At 33.9% G+C, this 24,988-nt stretch overlaps 1 protein-coding gene across 1 annotated transcript in view; it reads left to right on the top strand.

The window, feature by feature from the left end:
* ADGRA1 (adhesion G protein-coupled receptor A1) overlaps positions 1 to 24,988 on the top strand; it is a 254,011-nt gene that overhangs the window by 124,528 nt on the left and 104,495 nt on the right. The window contains exons 8-12 of the mRNA XM_030276174.4: positions 8,419 to 8,583; positions 11,982 to 12,180; positions 13,435 to 13,584; positions 16,478 to 16,639; positions 19,008 to 19,223. Coding sequence (XP_030132034.4) covers positions 8,419 to 8,583; positions 11,982 to 12,180; positions 13,435 to 13,584; positions 16,478 to 16,639; positions 19,008 to 19,223 — 892 coding nt within the window. The remainder of the gene's footprint in view (positions 1 to 8,418; positions 8,584 to 11,981; positions 12,181 to 13,434; positions 13,585 to 16,477; positions 16,640 to 19,007; positions 19,224 to 24,988) is intronic.

Genomic DNA, 24,988 nt, shown 5'->3' with positions numbered 1-24,988 from the left:
CAGAGATACTTTAATTTTAAAGAAGTTTCTTATTTACCACAAAGAAAGTAATGACAAATTTGAAGTCTTTTTATTTCTATTCTGCAAATGTTTGTGTAGAGTGTTTAACAGTGCTTATGCCCCAACAGCTGTAATGGCTGCTCTGGGACCAGTGCAGTTCACAAGTGCTCCTTCTGAAAACATTAAACTGTGAAGAAAGTTAAGAACCCCAAAAAAGGAGAGCTACACCTGGAGAAACCAACATGCTCTTAACTAAGCCTAGGCTAACATGTGTTGGGATCAAAAGTTGCTTTCAGGTGTAATTTTTGTTGTGTAGATGGATTTGCCACAGGAAATAATCTCTTAGGACTGAATTTTGATCCCCTGAAAATTGTGTTTTTCTCTTATAGTCTCTACTAAGTATCTCAGTCTTCTAAAAATGGTTGACAAAACCACTTTATTTTGTGGGGGTTTTTAAATAAAAAAAAAATTAAGCTTAAGAATCTGTTTTTAAAATCCTCTAAGTGCTTCTTTACATTGTGACAGAAGCCACTGCCAAGTAAATAATGAAATAATTAGTAATGTTTGAGATGAGAGGTGTATGATTATGTGAAAATCTCAAAAATGTGTGGAAGAAAGGTAGAATTTCTTCCTTTCATAGAATAAATCATAAATCATGGTCCACTTGTAGTAGTGAAAGGGACAAAAAAAGTTCAAAGAAATTAAATGTTGTGGGTTAAAACTTTTGATCATAATTTATGTTATCCATACAGGAGGCTGAATCCAATTAATACTTTTTTCTGTTTGAAATTATGACTGCAGATATTAGTAAAGAATTAGGAGTTTGATTGAGGCAGTTTAACTAGAAGAATAAAGATTTTTTAAGATATGATTAGAGAAAGGAAATTGATTCCAGGAGTAGACAGGTGGTATCATGGCAAAGTTAAGATCCAGGCACACATTTCCTATTAGAAAGAACAAAATGCTTCCAGAACCTCAGTGTGAAAGGCAGAAATTCAAGGCGTGTAATGACCCAGGTGATCCCTAAACTGTTAACTTTGTTAACAGTTTGGACAGGAATGCATCTGGAAAAGACATGGAGCAAGCAGCGGTGGTTTGAACTGGTCCTACGTAAAAAAAACAGTCTGAAAATCGCTGATAAGGATGTTGGTAGGTTGGATACTTGATTTAAAGTTCAGATATGTACCAAATTATGACAGAATATTGGAGATTTCACAAGATTAACAGGATTAGAACAGATCCAAATAACTTGATTCAGAAATGCAGATATTTTATAATCACTTTGTGTTTTGCTGTCATGAGTATTTTGGAGATGAGCAGCTACAGGTCATACTGAGAAATCCAGGAAGATAAGCTGAAATTGTTCAGTGCTGATATTTTTGGGTTACCTAATTGACCCAGTTTGACCTTTAGCTGTCAAGGAGTTAGGAAACGAACCAAAATAACAGTTTGAATTGTAAATCAATATTTCTATGTTATTTTGAGGTCACTTTAAACCCTGTAGGCAATGGTATACAACTCATTTCAGGCACTGGAGGCAGAAAAGGACTACTGACAGATGCGACTTCACCAGCAGTCTTCTCATATATGAGATAGGCAGATAATATTTTAAATTATTGCAGAATATTATGAAATTCCCAGGGTAAGGATTTCATTATGTGAGATTAAGAGTACCTTCATGTGAATTAATTTGGAAGATTAATTAAATTTAGGCATTTTTAATAAAAATATTTCAATTACCTGAATAAAAGTCAATGACAGTTTTCTTACTAATCAGTGTGGGGAATATTTTAAAATATAACCTGTGGAGAGACTGATACAATGAAAAGCAAAAGCAGCAACACTCTGTAATTGAAGTATAGACCATTACTAAGAATTGTGCTGTCATAAAACCTGCAGGCTTAATTTGGGTAAGTGCTTATTGAAGCATGATTGAAAAATAGGTATTTTCACAAAAAAAAAAAAAAAAAATAAGTCAGAACTATAAAAACATTTTGATGGAGTCCTTGAAGAATGTTACAAAAATATACTTTTTTTTGGTGTTGAGACCAGATTAAGAAGATGCCTTGCACTAAATTTTGACCTCTCACTTCCATCTCTGCTTACATCCAGCAGCTGTATATGGGTCTATCCAGCCACAAGAGTGAAATGTTCAGTGGTAAGAACAAAAAATGATGCTTTATCCCCCACAAGGGAGAAACAGGGGGTTTTGCTTTGACTTTTTAAGGCCAGAATGATTTTAATATGGCCCTTCAAACAGCTGCAGCTACACAGCTGAGGACATGCTGCACTGTAGCCGCAGTTGGGAGTCAACATCTCAGGGCTGGCTTTTTCTAAAGTATTTTTCCTGTCAACATCAGCATTCAATATAATTATACATTTTCTCTGAGTCCAGGCAGTAGTTTGTAAATCTGTGAACCAAATGTGAGCATATCAGAGCATTTATGACATAGATCCAGAATCCAATGCCGGACAAACCATCCTAAATACTGGTGAAGCAAACCATTTCATCAAAGAAACATTTCTTAGAGATATTAAAACAACTGAATTACTTTTTAATTTTCATGTATTTCATTCTGTTCAACATTGGGATGTATTGTAGGACATATTCCCATTAATATGCTGGAATTCCATAAAAATAGCTCCTCTCCCCTCCTTTTTCTCCCTGCAGAATAAAACACCTCCTACATTTAATTGTTTATGGTACTGTGATTGAGTGGCTCCTGGCCATTACAAAATAACATTTACACTGTAAAAGATACACCAAATACTGAGAAAGAATAGAGATAGTTCCTGAAGTTCTTATGTAGGAAACTGCTGTCCTACCTTCTTTTTAGATCTTTCCAAATTTCTTGCAAGTGGGCAAGTAAAACAGGTCAGTATTCTAACCTTAATCTATCAGCCATCCCATAAAATATTAATTAGATAATTAATTTCTGCATTTGTATCATGTCAAGGTAATGTGCATTTGACAAATAATTTAAAATAGCAAAATTAATTTAGTAGGGTTTTTGGTTTTTTCCGTTTGTGTTGTTTGGGGTTTTGTGATGATTGTTTTGGGTTTTTTGGGTTTTTTTTGCTGGTCCTAGTGGAATGTAATTAAATAAGCAAAAATTGTCATAAGCAGATTAACATTTCTGAGTCATCTGGGAAATATTTTACTTTAAAAGCTTTTTACACAATTCTGGCTATTGGTTTGATTGGTGTTATTTTTGTCTAAGAATGTCTGATAGTGTACAGATGACAGGAGTTATGCTAATGAAATAAAGCTTCCTCTGAATATAACATTGCAGCACACAGGCTACTTAAGGGGAGATGAAGGGCATACAGCAGGTGTAGCACCAATTCCCCAGAAGGCTGCAGTTGTGTCCATCCTGCAGTCCATCAGCTTGCTGGCAGAACAAAATTAATAACAATAAACACATCAGAGCATCCCTAAACCTTTCACCAACTGATAGAGCAGCTCAGGTGACAGACAACTGATTCATGAAGTACTTTAAATAAGCCCTGGCCCAGGTGTACTCTCTTCAGATATCTTTATGGCACTGTGCTACCACAGACCTGCCAGCTGTCTGAAGGTTTATCCAGCAGGAGAAAGTTTTGGGTCTCTAGGGCTGTTGATACATTTTTTTTTTTCTCTTCTTACTTACGTTCTCAGCTAGCTAGACTGGCATGTATTGACTCAGGACTGAGGGAGTTTGAAGATAAATACAAAAATCTTTATGTTCGCCCTTCAGTGCAGAGCAGGAGCTGATTGTCTCTACCTGACACGATCAATGGGTGAGAATGAGCTCAGACCACAAACCAAACGTGTTCTGATATGATGTAGAGATGTTTAGTTTTCTGAAGATGGTGTGGTAGAGTCACTCTAATATTAATAGTGTTAGTTTTCTCAATTTTACAAAAGAAATTAATGGCATATATGTAGGTCGCAGGTACTTTGGTATCCGCCTATAGCAAACGCATCACTGTTAGCTGTTGGGCAGCAAATGGATATTAGCCTGTGACACTATTTTTGAACATTTGCATTTCAATTGATGTAGTTTGAGCAATACAAAGGAAATAAAGTGAGATGGTTTTACTAACTGATATACAGCTCTTTTATCTTATTTTGGAAGTAGGTTTTTATTTGGTTTGTTGCGGTTTTTTCCCTTTTTTTTTTTTTCTGTCAGTATATTGTTTTTAAATCTAGGTCCTTTCCACCTCTTACCATCGTTTTAGAATGTGAACAAATTAGCTGATAGATAAATTATAGAAAAAAGTATCTTACAGCACATTACATTTCTTGAGTACCCATAGATGGTATTAAATGTTAAGTTAAGCTTTGTCTTTATATACTATCAAAAGAAAAAAAAAAAAGGATGTGTATTGCATTACCTCTGTGTATGAGACATTGATTACACCTGAAAATACTTGCTAGACATCTCACATAAAATGAATACCAACTTTCATCTTCCTTTTTTTCTTGCTGTTGCCTGGACACAAGTTTACTTCAAAGGCCATCAGCCTTCTAAAGCTGTTTCTTTCAAGGGTAAATAACTAATTTTGTCAGAGAGATCAGAGTAGCAATTTGAGTTCAGACAAGTGCCTTGATTTACAGATTCTCTCTTCATTTTCCATGTTTTAACCTTATGTCCCCTGTGAAAGGCTGTATTCTGAGCAGCAGTGTACTCTGGAGACCAACACTCATTTTTTAAATTGCATGTTAGTATTAATAATTTAAGGTGGTATGGGTTGGAGGCATGTTATGCAGACCTTCTGCCTGAACTGTGGGAACACATTAGCTATTTATCTGTCTGAAGAAGAATATGAGAAAACATAAATGTCTCCTGATTTAAAGTAAATAATTTTTCTTTTCCTGCAGGAAGACCAGTTGTTTCTTCCTTAACCTTACAGAAACTCAAGTCAGAATTTGAAGTGTTTCTTGTGGAAAGCCAATCAAAATATGGTGTTAAAGTCTCTTCTTTATTTGTTACTTTGTTTCCTGGCATTCAAATGACTGCTGGGGCATACAGTAAATGTTGCTATAGTACCTCTTCAGGACATGGCTGACTAACTTTGCATAATGAGACCTACTTCTGATTGTCTAATTAGTTATGCATAGCTGTAGCAATGCAAAACTATGCCTCAAATAGAACTCTATTGTCATAGGTTACTGATTACATGGCTATGGCTTCCGCTTGTATTATGGTTCCTCTCTTTATAATGACAAATGCCACGGGCCTCAGTTGAGTATCAGAACAATGTTTTTATGCAATTGCATCAGCTGTACATTTTAATTAATTTTTCAATATGTCAATCATCACATTTGTAAAAAGGAATTCTATCATGCATGAAATTTCCCAGTACAAAAAAGAATAATGTATATTCTCTTTCCTCATTTCAATGTTTTTAATGAGAAGGTCTCTATAATTTCAAAGGGAAACTTCAGAAAAGCTTGCTAGTCATCCTTTTTCTATCAGGCAGCGGTCTTCCTATTCAGTTAGCCTTGATACCATCTCATGAATGTCTGACTTCATTTTATCATCATAGAATATCACAGAATTGTTAAGGCTTGAAAAATCCTCTAAGATCAGCAAACCCAAGCATTTAGCAGTAAACCATATCCCCAGGTGCTGCATTCGCATGGTATTTTGAACGCTTCTTGGGATGTGATTCTACAATTCTGCTGGGCAGCCTGTTCCAATGCCAGACCACCCTTTTTGTGATAACTAATCTAAACCTTCCCTCTGCTGCAACTTGAGGCCATGTCTTCTCATCCTGAAAGTCAAAATTTCCTGAAAAAGTGGCAACTGTCACACTGCTGAGGAGTGGGATGTGATTGCTAATGCAGAGGCTGTAGGAATCCCTGTTGACTCATATTCCATCCTTGGGAAAGCTGCATAGTAGGGGCAAGATTGTTGGCATTTGTGGCCTGATGTTCATTAGCTCCTGTTAGATAGGATAGTCAAGAAAAGAATACAGCCAAAGGAGCCATCCTCTCTTAATTCTTTTGTGGTTTTGTCAAGCTCCTAAATCAGAGTCCTGCCGTGTTCTCAGGTTATGGGAGAGTTCTTGCTTTTAACCAAGATTTGTTGCCATTGCCAAGAGAGATCAAGAATGCCTTTTGACCATGAGTGAGAGTCTCTGGGCATGCTTATGCAACAATGCCAAGACTTAAAATATATAACTGACCTACTAGAAAACTTTGTGAAATAGAGTTTTAAAATTCTACACCCAGGAAAGGCACACCCTTTCCTTCTCATCTGAGGACTGTGAAGTCAAAGTCTCCAAGGATTATAAGCAGAGAGAATGCTACAGGATCAAGTTGACTGCCTGTTTTCAGTATTAAAAGACTTTTTTAAATTCAGTCCCCCAAATTCTCCAGAGATATAAAATCAATTTATCATTTGTCATATCCAGATGGTAAGTAAATGAACAGTTTCACCATTGGGCTTGCTATCAAAATATTCCAAGAGGAATATAAATGAATGCATCATTTACAGTGGCCAGATGGCAATTCAGAAGACAATTTCATGATCTAGTCATTATATTGCATAAACCTATTCTGGTTTGTTTTTTATCACCATCTGAAGAAAGGGCAATAGAAGATTAAAAGTGTGAATATGAGCAGTTACTTGTCTTTTGAGATAATTTGAACCAATGTTCAAGTATTGCGTTTCTATCAGAAATAAGGCTGGTGTATCAGTAAATATTTGTCTTTGAGTCTAGGAAACTTCATCTACTGAGGGGAGACTTGTTAAGCAGCAGATACATTTACATCACAACATATTTCATCAGTTTAAATAAATGGAAAATGCACCCTTATTTATCTGAATACTTATTACTTGTAAAATTTATAATAAGCTGAAATATGGTATTTAGATACCATCACCATCATAATCGTTTCCAATTTTATCATATTTTTATTGTTAACAATGATTGTAGATATTTTCAAGAAAATTTATCAGAAGATCAGCACAACTATCATACATTCTATTCATAGGAGAAGTCTCCACATCTTGGTGCCGCAAGTGAATATATCTTCTACCTTTTCTTTCATAATTGTTTTTATAAGCTCTAGGAATATGATCTTTCTTAACTGTCTATAAAAACTATGTGAGATTGTTATGACGTATGAAATATAATATTTAATTAAAGCATTGTTAAACTGGCTAATGTCACTGAAATACTTCTACCTGAATGCAAAAAGATGCATTAAGAATTAGCTGAGGGACTGCTGTTACTGGGCTATTCACCTGAGACTTCTTAAGAGAACAATTGCTTCTTTTGACATTAAAATACTGAAATACTCTATGAGAACAGCTAGTAATGCTTTTTCGATATTTTTTGCTATAAAACTATGTTAGAACTCATTGTGAAAATGAAATAGGGGGTTACAAGGGCACTTGGACTTCAAAGACATCATAAATAAGAACAATGTGATATTTTAAAAGTTGCTGTTTAATAATAAATTTCACTGAATATCTAGAGGAATATCCAAAATTTTGAAACAACTGTCTTAAATCAAAGACTATTTATCATTATTTACTTGTTTTTGGAGGACCTAGATAACAGTCTCATAGTAGGTTTGAGAAAAACATCTTTCAAAATTTCAGGGTCTACAAAAAAGTGCTAAAAGTAACAAGTATGGTTTGTAAAATTTTATTTTAAATACAGTTTTGAAATAAATTTATTAACTATTAATTCAGTCCTTCAGTTTTTATAATGTACATTCTTTTTCACCCTACTGAGTTTCTTCCCACATAATTCTACTTGTCTAAACCACAAGACATATTCAAAGACAAGCCATTTCTGTAAAGCAAAGTAAATATTTCAGATAAATGCTACTTCTTTTCCTATCCCAACTACTTTCAAAAGCTGTAATTTGTTTAAAACTGTAGTAAAATTTATTTCTAGCCCCATGGCAGATTTAAGATATAATGTATTGCCTTCTTAAAATGTAGTAGTTAACATTATTTTTGGTCTATGATATCTTTAGAGTTGGAGTGATTGAATAATGTTCTGCCCCTGATAGCAGAGTGCCAGATTCTGGTGCTGAAATGCCACAGAGCTGTAATCACAGCTGAAGGCAAACCCATTCTCTGAGGGCTGGTTGTGTGGTCAACTTGAAATGCCTTTCTGACTTCCAAGTGCTTGGTTAGGCAACAAACCAAATAGTCTGTAATACCTGGGGAAAGCAGAAAGGGCTTTGATAAATAGTTTATATTCTTTTGTGATGATTTGTGTTATAGCCTGTTACAACCTGAGTAGTCAATACAAACTGGTGCTGCCAAGATCTTAGTACCATTTCCATACTGTCTGTCCCTCTGATATCATAGACCATTTTTCATAAAAAATAAGTTAATGTCAGAAAGCCAGTGACTTGATATCTGTATAATTAAGTGTATAAAATAATGAATCTTTTATTTTTTTTAGTGAACTTATCCTATCCAGTATTGACATTGATGCAACTGGAGATTGGGAGTGTCTAGTCAAGAACTCCTATGGAAATAGCACTAAACAAGTAGAAATTGTGGTACTTGAAACAGCTGCTCCCTACTGCCCTGCAGAAAGAATTATTAACAACAAGGGAGATTTCAGGTATGACTTTGTGGGTTTGGAGTGTGTTTCATATATTAATGGAGGTATAGACCACATTAATGCTTACATGGCGCTTCAGTGTCAGTTACAAATCACTTATTTTAGTTGTCATTTTTTATGTAATATGGTAGGAAGGAGGAGCACTGTATGATTTTGATGGGAAATGGGACCTAGTGCTTCAAGAGAAGCAGTGGTTTGTGAAAGTCAGGAAGTCTAATTCCTCAGAATGCATTATGGAACATTTTCAAGAAATTAGATAAATTAGAGAAGGTTCAAAATTTTTCTTGGTGTTTGTAGAAGATGATAGCACTGCATTATAGCATTAGAAGATTAAATCTTCAGTGCTTTACTTTTTTAAATCTGTTCTGGTTCTGATGGCTTTGTTCAGCTGAGATTAGAGGCAACAAATGACATGAGACTGTTACTAAAATATTTCACTGGAGAGGATCAAAATAGAAGGTAAAACTATTTAGTAAGACAAATGGATTGTATTAAGTGAGCTAAAGGACATAAAGTTTTACCAATATATCATATGCTTACAAAATACACCTGTCCTGCTATCTGAATCTTAGGAATCTGCAAAATTTTGTAGACTAAGTGTAGCTTTTGCTCCATCATTACTTTTATCTACATATGCTGATGGGGCTTTTTAAAATTTTAATGATTTTAATAATGTAATCATTTTAATCAGAAGAAAAGGTTTCTGTGGAATTTGGTATTGTTTTCAGTCAGCTCTAAAACGCACCAATGATATGCACAAAGCTCTTAAACAAAACCTGCTTGACAATAAGACTGATGTATGATGGCAATCCCATTGAGAAATCAAGACAGTAATTTGTTACCAAATGAATTACAGTGATAATTCAGCTTGAATAGTTAATGAAAGGAAAGTAGATGAGGCAAGAAGCCTTTCTTAAATAGCAGAACTTTCTGTGAATATTTCTGACCTGAAAGCCTCTATTTATTTTTACGTTACCTCTAAAACTTAAAAACCCAAAGGCTTTTTGTACTACTTCTTGTGTTTGAATAAAAGTAAAGGATTGAATTAGAAAGAAGTGGAAATAAAAACCTACTCAAATAATCTGTTTTCTCTTTACTACAAAGCTATTTTATTATGTGTTAACCTCAGTACCAGCGAGTTTGCCTCTTTTGCTGAGGAAAAATTGCTGAGGCAATGCATATATATGGATTAAATTTCATTAGAGACCTTTGACAATCTTAGCTATAGATTTTTTTGTCATCACAATAACTGGAATTGTGTTTTTTCATAGTGGATATGCTGAAATACTTTTTCATTAGATCTTTAAAAAAATACATACTTCCTATCAGAAAACTCACACTGAATCTTTTACATGGCAACTCTATGAAGTTCATGTTCTTGCCCTAAAATGACATCCTTTTCCCCATAAATAAATTTATATAAATCTTCGTGCTGCACAAACTAACACCAGGGGCATTTTTGTCATTTTATATAAATCAAAAGAACAAGAACGGACTTTTCTCAACCTATTGATCATCTTCCTATAAATCCATATAAATTTATTTTTTAAATATACATCTAAAGGATGCTGAGTCCATAGGTTCTTTTGGCATTTGAGAGAATAAATTTAAAATCGTAGAGAATTTATGAGGCTCCAACTCAGCATTAGTGCTTGAAATTGTTCAAAGGTTTATCCTCAGAGATGGAGCTTTCACACCAGCAAGTTTTCTTACAAAGGTCTTTGAAGTATTGGTAACATAACAAGCATGGAAGTAGAAAGAATTGAACCACAAAGGCAAAACTAGAAAGAATTGTTCTTTTATTGGGCAAAAGAAAGGAAAGGAAACTGTTAGGGGAGTGTGGCTATTTCAGTGGTCCAGCCTAGGTGGTATCTATAATTGTGTAACTGCAGCAAGAATTAGGCACTGAAAGTCAGAATGAGCTGGCCTTTTCTACTAAGAGATTTTTCTCTATCAGGACCACATTGTACCTTTTGTTTGGTTGTTGTTTTATAGAATGCTATAAGCTTATTCTGAAAGGTAAATTATAATGTTGTTACATGCTATCATTCCTATTCATAAAGGCCAGATTCTGCTCACTGTGACAATGCTAGGCTCAGAATTATCTCTTTAGTTTTACTTTTGAAGTAAGTTGTCAATTGCATTAATGCAAATGTTTTACTAAAAATAATATTTCATCCCAGAGGCAAAAGTCCTCTATGCTGCTATATGCTCTGTATACTACTTTACATATTTTGATTTTTTAGAAAAGCTCCTTTTTTGAATAACTTTTTTATCAACTGTTTTTACATCACACGTTGAATTATTTCAGTGACAGCTGTGAAAAGTAAAAGTATTCTTCTTAGCTTTTCTTTGAAATGAAGAAAACTTTTATAGCTCAAAACCTTTCAGTATATAATGTAACAATGTACAATTGTGCACTGTGTAACTAGAGGAGCTAATACATTTGTTTGAGAAGAGGTTGATTGCCAAGCTATAATTTCAGTGAAAAGCAGAATATTTTTGTGATTTATTTGGTTCACTTATTACATCAGTGCAATTAAAGAACCATATCCTCCCACACCTGCTGACTTGCTGATGCTATGCTTATGGCTTTCTTAGATTTCTACAAATTACCTGATCCTACTATGTCCACACCAGGCTGGAAATGACAATAGATTTGGTATCTATAGAAATAAATCCAGTTGTGCCATTCTAGAGAATGCAGCAGAAAAACACTTTCTATACACAGAAAGTGTGTTTTATAATAGACCAATCAGCTAAATAGAAGAATTCTGGCTGCTCTTGACTTAGTTTCTTTTCAAATACTGTTTTGGAATCATACTACATAAATCATGTTTACCTAAATAGCTAATTTTTGAGGGCTAGTTCCTTCCTCCTTCATGACACATGATCTCTGCTGAAATCTTGTACACTGGTGTCTGAGACATTTGGGGCATTTTGTTTCTGAAGGCTTTTTAGTGGTGGGTCAAAATGCAAAGCAGAGATTGTCAGGTACATTTTAAGCACTTAGTTTTAAGAACATTTAGTAATAGAGTTTGGTTTTTTGGGGTTTTTTTGGGTTTCTTTTCTTCATGGACTTACTGCTCTGCTTTTTGCAGTCTGCAGACATTAATGTAGTAAAAACACCAACCATATCTTTTTCCTTAACACTAAAAACCTTCCTGGAATTAATGCAGAATGAATGTGTGACTAGCCAGACTTGAACCTTTATAATTCTGACATTTTCCAAGGAAACAAAGTAATTCATTATATAACATTATGAAGAAAAAAGCTAAAATAGCCTTTTTTCTCTCATATATCACTTTATGTTGTTGTATATGGTTATTTATTGGTATATATATTGATATTGTAAGTTGCTTTTTGCATTTTAATTTTTACTACTACACTATTTGTAGGTGGCCCAAAACTTTGGCTGGGATAACTGCTTACCAGCCCTGCCTCCAGTATTCTTTTAACTCTGTTGCATTTCACAATGGCGCAGAAGAGGCAAAGGCGTGGCGTAAATGTAACCGAACTGGACGCTGGGATGAAGAAAACTACTCTGAATGTCCTTACTCACAAGAAATAACTCAAGTTCTTCATGCTTTTAGTCAGGTAACATTTTGAAATCCAAGGCTCCCCTTCTCTTGTACTGATCTTGTTGAATAGCTTGCAAAAAATGTCAGTTCAGCCGCAAGTTCGGGATAGATGGACTTTTAACAAAATGCTTTACTTGAAAGACAATCATTTGTTTCCATGGTAATTGGAAGTTGTAGTAGGAACAAGTGCACAGCATTACCTTTATCTTAATACTTTTTTCCATTAGGTGCTTAGAGTCTAGGTGATTATTAGTAATGCTGGCAGGGTGATCAGTGCTTGAATTTCCTCCCTCATTTGGTTTTCCAGAAAGATGTTAATTTCTTGTGGAGTCTCATATCAGAGTTTCATCAGCTGAAGTGCCTTTCCTCTTTAGAATGCTTTTTTGATATCTTTAAAAAAAAGCAGTACTTCAAATGTTTCTTATGGATAAGTAAAAGAATGAGATGAAAAATTAGATGGATAGAAATGAATGAGAAAATAAGAATGTAACAAAAATACTGTGCAAGATGGCCCAGGTGTGTAACTGCCATACTGATTTTACAACTTTCAGTTTTCCTTGACCACTTCTTCCCTGGTAGTATCAATAGTGCTCGATAAGACTACAGAAAGGTTGTTTTCAAATGGGCTCATAAATAAGAGTAATTAATATATTAAGAGAGGCATTGCAATTACAGAGTAATAAAATAATTAGGGAGTTGTCTAGAATCCAGTCTATTCTTCTGTAAGCAAGGAGGTGAGGTTGGGTTTCTCAGGGCCTTAGACACTCAGGACTTTATAACCTCTGAGGCTGCACAATTTCTTGGGGTTAACCTGTTCAAATGCCTGCCTGCTCTTACAACTGGAAAGATTTTCTTCACAGTCAGTCTGAATTTCTCTTGTTCTCCCGCCCTGTGCTACTGAGTACAGGAGCCCTTGCTGACACTGTTGCTTTCATGAAGGTCTAGAGATAGAGGCATGGCAAGGTAAGTAGCTTGGTATATTTTATGAGGCCAGATAGTTACAGTCTAGAAAAATTGAACAAAAATCTTCAAAATTTGTTGGTGTGTTGTGGTGGTGTCTTCAGATAACAGCAATGAAATCTAAGACCTAAGGCTGAAAATACATTCATATGCCTGAATATTCCCCTGAAATGTATATCCATGGCATACTGATGCACATAAATCCATGTGAAATGATGGCAGGCATTACACCAATGGATGTGATCACCAGTTTTTAAAGAGAATGAAGCTTGCTGATTTATAAGGCCTAACAATTCTAATGTGTTTTCAGATGCACATCAATTTGACCACCGTGCTGGAGTTTTCCCGCCAGCTGACAGCCTACACAAGAGGTGCTTCCCTCTTCGCGGATAAAATGGATGTAATATATTTGGCTTATATAATGGAAAAGTTAATTGTCTTCGTGGATGAAGTTGAAGATGTAAGATATCTTCTCTATGCTGAAAAAAGTATCACTTAGAAGTGAAGTCTTCACATATGGCCCTGTCCTTAATGTATGCGGGCACACAGTGAAGAGCAGCTCCTAAAACTGATTGCTGATTGCAAATGTTCTGCATAAACTGTGATGTGTCTCTTTGTGCCAAAAAGGAAACTAAGTCTTCTTCACTGATGACAAGGGCATTGCTGCCTAGGAATAAAACCTGTTTTTAATGAGCCATTTAGTTAAATTTCTGTTTAAGTTTATTTTCTATCATGTCTAATGTGTTGGAATGGACTCTGGCTGGTCACTGGAGCTATATATGCTTCTTTTGTTTTCTCCATTTTATCAGAAGGTTTCACTGAATTTTGCAAGGAGGTATCACTTCTTGTAAAGAAAAGATAATGTGTGCAACTTTGTACAGAAACTTTCAGCATTATGTATGCCATTTTTGGAGAAAAATCTAATCAGAATTATGCCAACCGTATAGGAAAAATAGGTTTTTACAGAGAATATAAATGTTCATCATAATTTTTTTTTACTGTTAATTTTCATAGTAACTGATGCATAAAGATTTTATAAACTGCAATTTTTGACCACATGATGTTTTCTTTTGGTTTGGCAATGTTCATTCCATTCTGGCTCTGGAACCAGAGAACATTTTAGTGCCAATTTGAGAAAGTCTCCAACTTCAGTGTCACCATAATACACTAGGTCTAAAGTATATTATTAAGTGCTCTCCAAGAATCATGTTTCAAAGCTGCAACTTTATTTCAGCTCAGAATCCTGATAAGATCTTACTGCTTTCTGACAAAACAAAAATTTGACATTCAAAGAAACAGCTGGATTTGCCATAAAGCCTCTTTGTTTTTCTAGCAGCTGATGTATTTTCCATTAAAGCTGAGTGCTATCTCTAATCTTTTAATTGACTTCTTCTGCCTTTCAAATAGGTTTTAATTTCTGCTTTTTTTATCAAACCATCTCTATCTCCATCACTTATGTCTACATCTCTGATTTAGTAATACCTTATTTTTTAATTTATAACATTTCTGCTAATTTTTCTCTCTTTTCCTTTACATCTCTCTCAAGTTTGCTAGAGTCCTCATCCACTGAGCTCTCAACTAGCACCCATTTCTTAACTCTCACTCACAAGGTACAAAAGCACCTATGAAATTTTAGTGTCAATAGCTTCACTGCACTCATAAATAGGACTACACTTTATTTCATATAAGGCAGTTAGTTTGGAATTGACTAGCAGCTGAAACTAGAATTACATAAATCCATTAGAAATCAATTAAAATGCAATTTTTCAAAATATTTTTGAAAACTTTCTTTCTAAGCTAATACAATTTCTATTCCTCTTTTCTGGGATGTGCATTCCATTCCACATGGGATTGTTCATTTTTATACAAGACAAAGCTGTTATGTCCCATCCAGTGGTTTGCCTCTCAAACAAGAGAGGTTCAATAGCTGCACAAGGGACATATTTGCAACACGCTACAATTTTTGTCAGGAATATGCATAATAGCCCAAATTTTTGTATTTTAAATGACACAACTTTACTCTTTATTAATGCATTTAATTATAGTATAAATTACTTAATTTTCTTATTTTTCTCCTTTTGTATGTTTATAGACTATTGTGCTGCCCTCAGTAAGTTACTGCCTAGCTGATTGGTGTTTGCTTTTATAGTTTCTCATAAATCACTCCAGACTCTTAATGTGATTCATTATTATTCATTTTATCAATAACTCTGTCACATTGTCAAAAGCCATCTAGAATTATCTAGTAATTATGTACTCAAAAATAGATTAAATATTTCAGGAACAGTCACATAAAATTTCACATGTAGTCTCATTATTTGTTTCCTTTGCAATGCAAGGGAAATTTATCTATTTTTATTAAAAATGTAGAACTAACTTGATAACCTCAACCATCTTTTAAATATTTTTCACTGTTGCTGAATTTTTGTTTTCCTTTCCATTGAATCATCTGTGTATTTGTCTGTATCTATTAGTATGACTTTTTGGCTTCTTGAACTTTTCTTTAGCACTATTTCTCAGTGTTTTTCTCTTCTATATACCTTTCTATTCAGAGTTACTTGTGACACCTGGGTATATCTTTTCCATATCTTTGCTTTCAAAAATATTGGTAAAGTAGTCATGTTAATTTTGGAATTTTACTCAAATTAAGTTTTTGAATTTTAAAAAGCAAACATTTTTATTCCAGCTTGAAATAATTACAAAAAATATTCACAGTGATATTTATTCTTTCTAAATATAACTACTAATAAAATTTCAAACACACAGTTACCGAAATCTGTAAAATGTCACCTGGCAAAACAGAGATCTGTTATTTTAGATTAGGCACAAGTGTGAATTAAAGCTACCAAAGCTATGGCTCATGAGATGATCTAAATTAATATCAGCACCTGAGCTATATCTCAAATTTACTCCACTATGTCTGTAACAAAGATGTCTCTTGAATATATTTTCCCCTCTCTTTTTTTTTTTCCTTCCCTCCAAGCCTTCCCTTCAAGGTCCTTTGATTGAACATGAAGCAGTTCTTTAGAAGAACATGGCCAATTTTAATTTAGTTTGAGAAAGAGGATGATAATTCTGGAATTCTGTTTATTGAGATGAGATGACTCAATTTGTCTGGTTTATCTAGAAAATAAGCTTTAAAGCTGTGAATTAAAAGGCTCTTCCTTGATATGAGTTGCACTTTTCCTTTCTTGGTTTTTCTTTTTCAGTCCATTTAAATTTCTTATAAAATCAAAACTGTCTTTCAGTGATGGTCACCAAAAGAAATAAGGTGCTTCATTTGTATTCTTATCTGTTCTTTTCTTACTTCTTGAGTTTTATAGAAAATACCTTTTTTTTTTTTTTTCCCCCAGATTGGGGATGCTCTTATTGAGATCGCCAGCAATATAATGTTGGTGGATGACCACGTGTTGTGGATGGCTCAAAAAGAAGACAAAGCCTGCACCAGGATTGTACGATGTGTGGAACAGATTGCAAGTCAAATATTGACCAGCAAGATTCAAGTTATATCAAAGGTATTTAAAAAAATTTAAAAATGTTTTGTAAGATTTTTTCCTCTTGAATTCTATTTGCAAGATCAAAATATTTTTTAAACATCACCAACGGTATTAAAAAGTGCTTTTCTTCAATAAATTTTGTTTATTGTGACAATATAGTGTTCACAACAATATCTTTCCAATGTTCTTACTGTTGATTCAGTTTCTATTTTTAAAGCTACTATAGTATATGGTTTTATTTTGAAAGGTCCATTGAGTGAGTGACTGACAGCAACATGTCAGACCTTAAAAGGCAACAAGATCCTTTGTAGTTGGAAGATTTTAATATGCTTTACCCAGAGGCTTCTGGACAACTATTGATTAAAGTATTTAGAAGATAAACAACAAAGGTCTATCATGTTCTAAACATTACCAATCTGGGGATAGTTTTAGTTTTTTTAGAAGCAAACTGTACCTGTTAGGAATGATTTTTTTACTCCTCTTTCTCCATCTACACAAGTGTGTCACTTGGATACTGAGAGGTTCTCAGTTGGAGACTAAGACATTGTCTTGTCAGCTTCAACATCTAAACAGCAGAAATACATCTAAATTACAAGCTTGAAAGTTATCCTTTTAGAAGTTTAGATTAATACTTTAAAGCCTTATCATTCCTTGAGTTAGTTTGCTTGCTTGCATGCTTTTAAACAACCTCTATTCCTTTCTCAATTGTCCACTGCATTTACAAAAAAACACTATTCAAATGTTACTTTAGGTACAGAGTCAATCACGGGGAAAGATGTATAAACATAAAAGCAACCAAAAAAAAGAAATTATAGACTGACGTGAATTACAGAGGAAGCCAAATAGCATAATAGCCTTAGTTTGTGTTTTTAGAAAAGTGGTCTTTCAAACAGAGACAAAAATATATTGGACTGTTTCTCAAAATAAGTTTTTTATTTAATTCTCACTTACATGAGATAATCAAATTTGCTAAAAGTATTTGTATTAAATGCATAGTGACAGTAATGTAACTTTTAGAAGTATTTTGCAATGTGACAGGTAGGAGGACTCTTGTTTTATGCTTGCCTTTCTTTTAAATGTCAAGTGACAAAGTTCGAGTTTTTTCCCTGTTACTGCTTCAGGAAGATGCTGACATTACTGAAAAGAGTAATTCTATGTACTCAGATATGTGAGATAGCTATAATAACTACATATGTGTCACTAACTGTTTTGCCATGCTTTATCTTTTAGCTTCTTATGGTTTTCTGTAGGAGAAGTAGTTTACTGTTGAGTGCAATTTGTAAATAAACAAAAGCTGTGGAGTATTTCTGGTGTCATCTTATGCAATACCAAACATGTCTGTTCCTTTGGGAGGCCAGCCAGGAAACCGTCTCACAGATATTGCATCTACTTTCTTTATTTTAGAAAACAGCAAAAACACCCACTGCTTAGGTAGCCAGTGTTATCTAGCACAATTCCAAAGGAAAAAAAAAAAAAAAGAAACTCTATAAACTGTGTCAGCCATATAATATTGAATCATAGAATCATTTAGGTGGTCAAAGACCTTTAAGATCATTGAGTCCAATCATTAACTCAGCACTTCCAGGACCACAGATCACAAAACAATCTGTGCCTGGAAGCAGAAACCATATAGTCCTATCAGTGCAGTACCAGTCTAAGGTAGTCCACCTGATAAAACAAGCTGTTCATGTCATCACAGGCCTGTGATGAAATGAAAATGCTGGTTTAAGGGTAGAGATGCATCTCTGCAGTCTGCTGCAGTCTCCATCTCCATACACTTCGCTTTGCTGAAGGCTAGGTCACAGATGTACCTGTAACATGGTGTTGCCTTGAACCATTTAGTCATGTTGTTCAATGCTCTCATGGAACAAGATGTGTGAAAACACTCAGCCACTAAATAGCTAAGAAAGTTCCTGTTTCATTTCTTAGGTACAAAGCACATCTTTATTAATTTTTTAAATAATTCTTAAGTCTGGTGTTGATAGTTCACTTTATAACGCTATTGCTTAAATTCCAGATTCCACTGAAGCTGATAGTAATGGAATTGCAAAACTGATATAATACTAACTAGTATAACTGATTGAAACAGATATCTATCTATCTATCTATCTATCTATCTATCTATCTATCTATCTATCTATCTATATATATCAAAAAGAAAGATGGAAGCAAATCTGCTATGCTGTTGTAGAATCCTGTATCATATTTTTAAATAAGTTCTATTTTCTTCCTTAGCCCAAAAAAAAATACATATATGCACATATCTTTGTGTGTATGTGTGTATACATGCACAATCACTTATTGAGTATATGCAGTAAGCACACAATGCACATAACATGCACCGTGGTTAATGGGTTTGTGACAACTATTCTCAATGTTTTCACAGGTATCTCGTAATATTGCTCTGGAAGGCTTCATGATCAAGCCATCCAGTTTCACAGGAATGACTTGCACTGCCTACCAGAAAACATCTGCAAACTCAGACAAGTCAGTGACTCCTGATTTGGGAAGATGGGAAGCAAACCACAATCCTGATCTATATTTGAATTTCAAGTGCAACACTGGCAATCTAGATCTGTCTTTGCTGAATTCTTCTACCAGGGTAAGTCAGTGCGACTATGATTATAGGTTATCTATTTTATTTATTCAGTGTTTTCAGTAGCACCTTTAGGCAGAATACCGATTTGTTAAATTAATATTTTATGTGTTGTTAGCACTGTAAACTTGTTAATAATTTCAGCATGTAAGTGGGCTTAAACTGGTGTATTTGGTGTAGCACATTTTGTTGTGCTAATGAATATTCCATTAATATAATCAGGCAGAATGCAGGATGTGAATAGAAATGTCTTGTTCTTTCTATCTCTAAGTCCAGTTGTGCAAACTTTTCTATGTGTAAACAATCTCTTCAAATTAATTTGGAAATACTTGTTTTATTGAAGTACCCTCACAGGGTTTTACATTGCAGAGATGTATTTTTTTTTAGGGAAATTACCTTTACTTCTGTAAATAATACTGCACTATCTTCTGCACTTTATGCTGAGGGAGAGTGTTTTGCTGGATTTTTGAGTACTAGCTGAAAAAAATAGTAAATAAGCCTTTTAATAGAATACACTGTTGTTATCAAATAATGAAGTGTAACAATTAAATTTTAATCTAGCAGGAAATGGAATTTTGTATTTGGCTGAGCATGTTATTAAATTTAAGTATTAGTGTTGAATTTTAGTTATCCTTCAACTGAATCTCAGTTTAATAGGCTTATTTCTTGAATTATTTACTATGACAAAATGATGCTTCTCTGAACAATATTACTGGTTTATTGAACGTGAAAATATTTTAATTGAAGTTTGGTGCATTTTCATCTGTATGGACTATGCAGTCAGTTATATGGTACTTTATGCTCCCATGATCTTCTGCTAAAAGGAGTCATCTTAATAATGGAAGAATAGGTTAAATTTGTTTCCTTTAATGGAGTTCATTTTTTTTCTCTGAACACTTTTAATGTGTCTGTCTATAAGAAACAGCCATCCATAAGGTCAGAGATCTAAAAGACGCAAGATTTCTTCAAGAAGAAACCCTGGAACACTCTGAATTGTAGGGGATAGTATTATTGATATAGAAATATATATAGGATTACAGGAATAGGAAAGTTTTCTTTATTAGCTGCACCATTATATTTGTACTTCTTTAGAAACTGAATACCAACACTTTTAGTAAATTAGTCTCTTTATAGTTGTATGGTCAAGCACTCGCCTATCTCTCCATTTATAAAAATCCTAACATATTTGCAAATTTCTCATCTCTTCTATCAGCATGCATTTGTCAAATATGTAGAGTAAGTTACACCAGTTCTTTGAAGCCCCTTCCTAAAACGTTGTCAGAATGGCACTGTAATGATCTCAGTAGAATCTTTACTTGTATACTGTGAACCTACATGACTTTTTACAATATAGAGAAGGGAAATTCTACTGATAATACAAAGAAGCCAGGAGAAAGTAAGCTTATTCCCATGCAAATCCATTTTAATGTATGTAATATATATTCTGATGGAAGTGACTTTATTAGGTGGATCTCTAGCTATCACCAGTATATGAATTTGTAAAGGTTGTAAGAGCAGGATACAGGAGATTATAGACTCAGCTAAATGTTTGTTGCGTGGCTTTAGGTTTTAACATGAAGGTGTACTCAGGCTTTAAATGTGGTAGGGGAATAAGCAGACTGGATCTATTCCTTTAAGTTTATCCTGAAAAGCCAGTTTTCCTTCACTGCTCTCTGAAAGTTTTAGGCTAACTACTCCCTTAGTTCATTCTGAAATTGGTTACATTTCTTCACTATTGAAGGAAATGATGTGTAGAATTGTAATTGATAACAGAAAGTGGGATTCTTTATCATCATCCACTAGCAAAATTATTTCTATATATACTCACTGGAGGTAAATCTACTTGATGGTGCTGTGCAAAGTTTAGGAAAATAGAGAATTTGTTATAAGGTCAGAATTGCTTTTTTTATTATATGTGACCTTTAGAACTTCATCTTAGATACTGAGATTACTCTTACAGTCTTCCTCTATTTAGCATAGGATTAATAATGAAGAAGAAAAAATAATCTAAGTAAAATCACCAAGTAGATGTAGTAATCACAAATTTAATTAATTTGTAATAAAAATGTGAAAATTTGCTTAAGAAGCTTACTAAAAGAGAGTATTCATTTGTTTTTGTGCTAGGAGATGTAGCCCTCTTCAAATTTATGGTATTGTAAATCACCTGCTCACTAAGCAAAATAATTGTTTATGTTCTCTGCTGTTAAGAAATTTCACTAATCAATTATAAAAGTGAATCCTCAGGAAGCAAAGTGTGAGCAGTAGAGGGGAAAAGGCTGATATAGGCGAGCTCAAGCTTTCCTGTGAATACCATCAAAGCTTTTGTAGCTATTCATAGTGATATTTCCTGGCAATGGTAGGAAATTGATACATATCTAGACAGTGACTTTCTGTATTTAAATTAACCTAATGTGCTTATTATGATATAGAACGCCCCCAAAAGGTTAAGAAATATCAAAATTTAAATAAATAAGTAGAAAACAATTTTAAAAATAATAGACTTGGAAAATTAAATAATTTAAAACTCACTGAAAGAGGTCCACCGTTCAGATATACTCAGGTGATAGCTGTTAAAATATATCTGTATCCACTTATGGTTCAAATATGTTCATAGACCAACTTGCAGTGTTTTCAGATACCCTAAGTTAAACTATTGTTGCAGTTTGATACACAAATTTTTATCTTTAAATCTTATTCTGACTCTGTAGCCACCCGCACGTTTGAAAATAACCATTTATCACTGCTGCAGATCAGAAGCATTGTCTGATAGGACACAGACCCAAATGCCTTCTCTTAGATCCCATTTTTGCTGTTAGTAGGAGGTTTTTGCTGCCTGACTGGACTCTACTGTGTGGAGGAAAAAAAGCTCAAATATATATTCTGAATTTTTGTTGCAGTATTTTGACACACTGGTCGTTTTCCTCTCTGTTTAAGACACTTTAATGGGATCCTCTCACCCTGGGCCTCCAGACTGCAATCCTATCACAGGAGTGCTCCTGAGGCACAATTCTGTCCCATGAACTGTCTGTGCTGTAATATCACGATAATGAATATCACACACCAACCAGGCTGCTGTAACGTTTGAACTTGGACAATTTGAGAACAGTTGATGAAATTTTAGTGCCTTTCAGTATGAATACAGTGTTTGGTTCTCATTTGATACCAGACCTGAAGCATACTTAGAACTTGATCTCTGTTCCAGCCTGATTCTGCAAAATATCTCCAGTGTGCAAAGATTATCACTTGTACACTTAACCCACCCTCTGACTCAGTAAAATTCCTCGGTACAGAATGAACCTTTAAACTTCCTGTACCATGGCAACAAAATGTGCAGTTTATGGTGGACTATAAGGTTTGGTATTCTGCTTTGACTTTGAAGGAAGTATTTTCTTAAGATAATCTATACTTTCAGCTTCATTGAAAATGCTTGTCAAATGAGAAGTCTATGCTTATCTTAATTATTCTCCTGACACACAAATGAATTGGAAGTGAGGTTTTGAAATTTCAATAACGTGTATTTCACATGTAATCCCTGACTTCTGAATTCTTCATAATAGTCTCCATGCATTCCATTCATCTTTTCAATTCTGTTTATTTCTTCTATGCCCTGAGCCAGACTGACCTTTGGATTTGTCAGGTTGTATTACAGGTAGTGTCCATATGAAGAAATGGTAAAAGTTACATTGGTACCAAGCATGCTAACCACAAAAACAAATTGTAAAGTGCACTGACAAAATCCTATGATTACTTGCATGTACCATGTTGAGATATTACACAATATTAGAAATATTCTTGTCTCAAATACATACAGGAATATATACAATCTATGTAAGAAAAGGTTTTGTCTTGCATAAAATAAATTTTGATTATTTATACATTACATAATGTATACATTATGTAATCTATACATAATGGTAAATTCACAGGTAAAGTTACCAGGAACGGAGAAAAGAACTTAAAAGACTTCCACCCAGTGATGAGAGTAGAGTAAAACACAGAATTAAAAATCCAAAGAGGAATTGTGAATGGGAAAATTACTGTTGCTGATATCATGAGGTTGCTCATTCATTTTATGATACCTTTTCCCAGTTTCAGAATGCATTTGTACAGAATTTTTTCAGTGCATAAAGATCAGCTGAGGAAATTCAGAATTCATATAGTATATAGAATTTGTGAAAAATGTAATACAAAATGAATATTCTTCCTGTAGCTTGCACAGAAGATAGTTATTGATTTTTCTGGTTTAGTCTATCAGACTAAATGTTCCCTACTCCAGATATTCTTTCATTCCATGCTACATTAAAACAAATACTTTTCAGTCTTCTGTTGAGAACATTCACGTTGAAATAGTCAGTAACCACATACATCATATTACAAAATACCATCCAACAGACTCAACAAAATACTTTTATCCTACAGTATGTCACAGTGTATTATTAGGATAATTTTGTATTTTTTTTCTAGCATGTAATAACCAGTAGGTTGATTGACATCATAAATGTAGTATGAATTATGTTGACATCATCATTTCCATTGTGATGGTCTCTGATTTCCCAGCACACATTGATTTTTAGGGATTATTGCAGCACTTCCCTCATCAAATACTTCGAGTATGTTGTATCATACACGTTAGTCCAAGATTATAATTTTTCTTTTTTTTTCTCATGCTTTAATTTTCACAACTGCAGAAAACATACAATAAAGAAAAAATTGCCAAGTAAGCAGGACACCAGCAAACAAAACTTAGTTTCTCACTTTTATATGTACGGCATACTACAGAGTAACACTGGGCAGAATGCTGGAATACCTAATGTCAGTGCTTATTGTGATTCAAAATATTTTACAAACATGTCAAATATCCAGATCATGGCATATCATGTAATACATCAGAATTTCTCCTCTTCCTTTCTCCTTGGGAAAAAATTTTTGCCCATTTTTCTCTTTTCTCAATTTTTTTTCTATGTCTTAATGCCCAAAGCATTTTGCTCTTCCCCTCTTGGATAATGATATTTGAAAATTTTTCCTGGTAACTTATAAGAGAGTTTGCTTGGGTGTACTGTTTCTCTTTTCTCTGTAATTAGGTGGGTACTATCACAAAGGTAGAGCTTAATGTCATGTAGGCATTTTAAAGTTTGTAATATTTTACCTGCTTCATCCTTTTACATTTATTCTACTTTTTAAAAGATCTTTTATGTATAGTTTTAATTTAATCCTGTAGTGGTTTTAATAGAGATTTAGAATATATCCAGGCATATAATATCTATTTATTCAATATTCTAAATAATCACCTTCATTCTAGTTTTTGCATTCAAAAAAGGATTTTTTAAAATTTGTCCTTATTCTTAGATATAATGTCTAAGAGGTATCAAAAAATAGCTGTTGGTATCTCTCTTATTACAGCCATTGAATCCTTGTTTTAAAATAAAATTAAAACTAAGTAAAACCATTTAGCAGTATGATATATAAACTAGTATTTTCTGTGGAAGCATTAATTTGCTTGCAGGTGGGTTCAGGTTATACACTGAGCCCTAGCTATGGAAAAGGTTGAAATGTCTGTTGTTCAAGTAATTACAGGGTTTAATTTCAAAATCAAAAGCAGACAAGAAAAACTGCACCTTGATTTCTCTTTCCAGTATGGTCAAATCACATTTTTCTATTGATATCACTTACTACTATTCCTTCTCAAATAATGACTTCATATATTTATGCCTATTGTGACACCTGCAATATTTGTAGTTTGGTGTTATGTGATCAATATACCTTCTTTTTTC

This window comes from Taeniopygia guttata, chromosome 6 (genome assembly GCF_048771995.1).
Source record: "Taeniopygia guttata chromosome 6, bTaeGut7.mat, whole genome shotgun sequence".
In the NCBI taxonomy this organism is placed as follows: Eukaryota; Metazoa; Chordata; class Aves; order Passeriformes; family Estrildidae; genus Taeniopygia; species Taeniopygia guttata.
The sequence above is the reverse complement of the archived record's forward strand: the minus strand, read 5'-3'. Positions and strand labels throughout refer to the sequence as shown.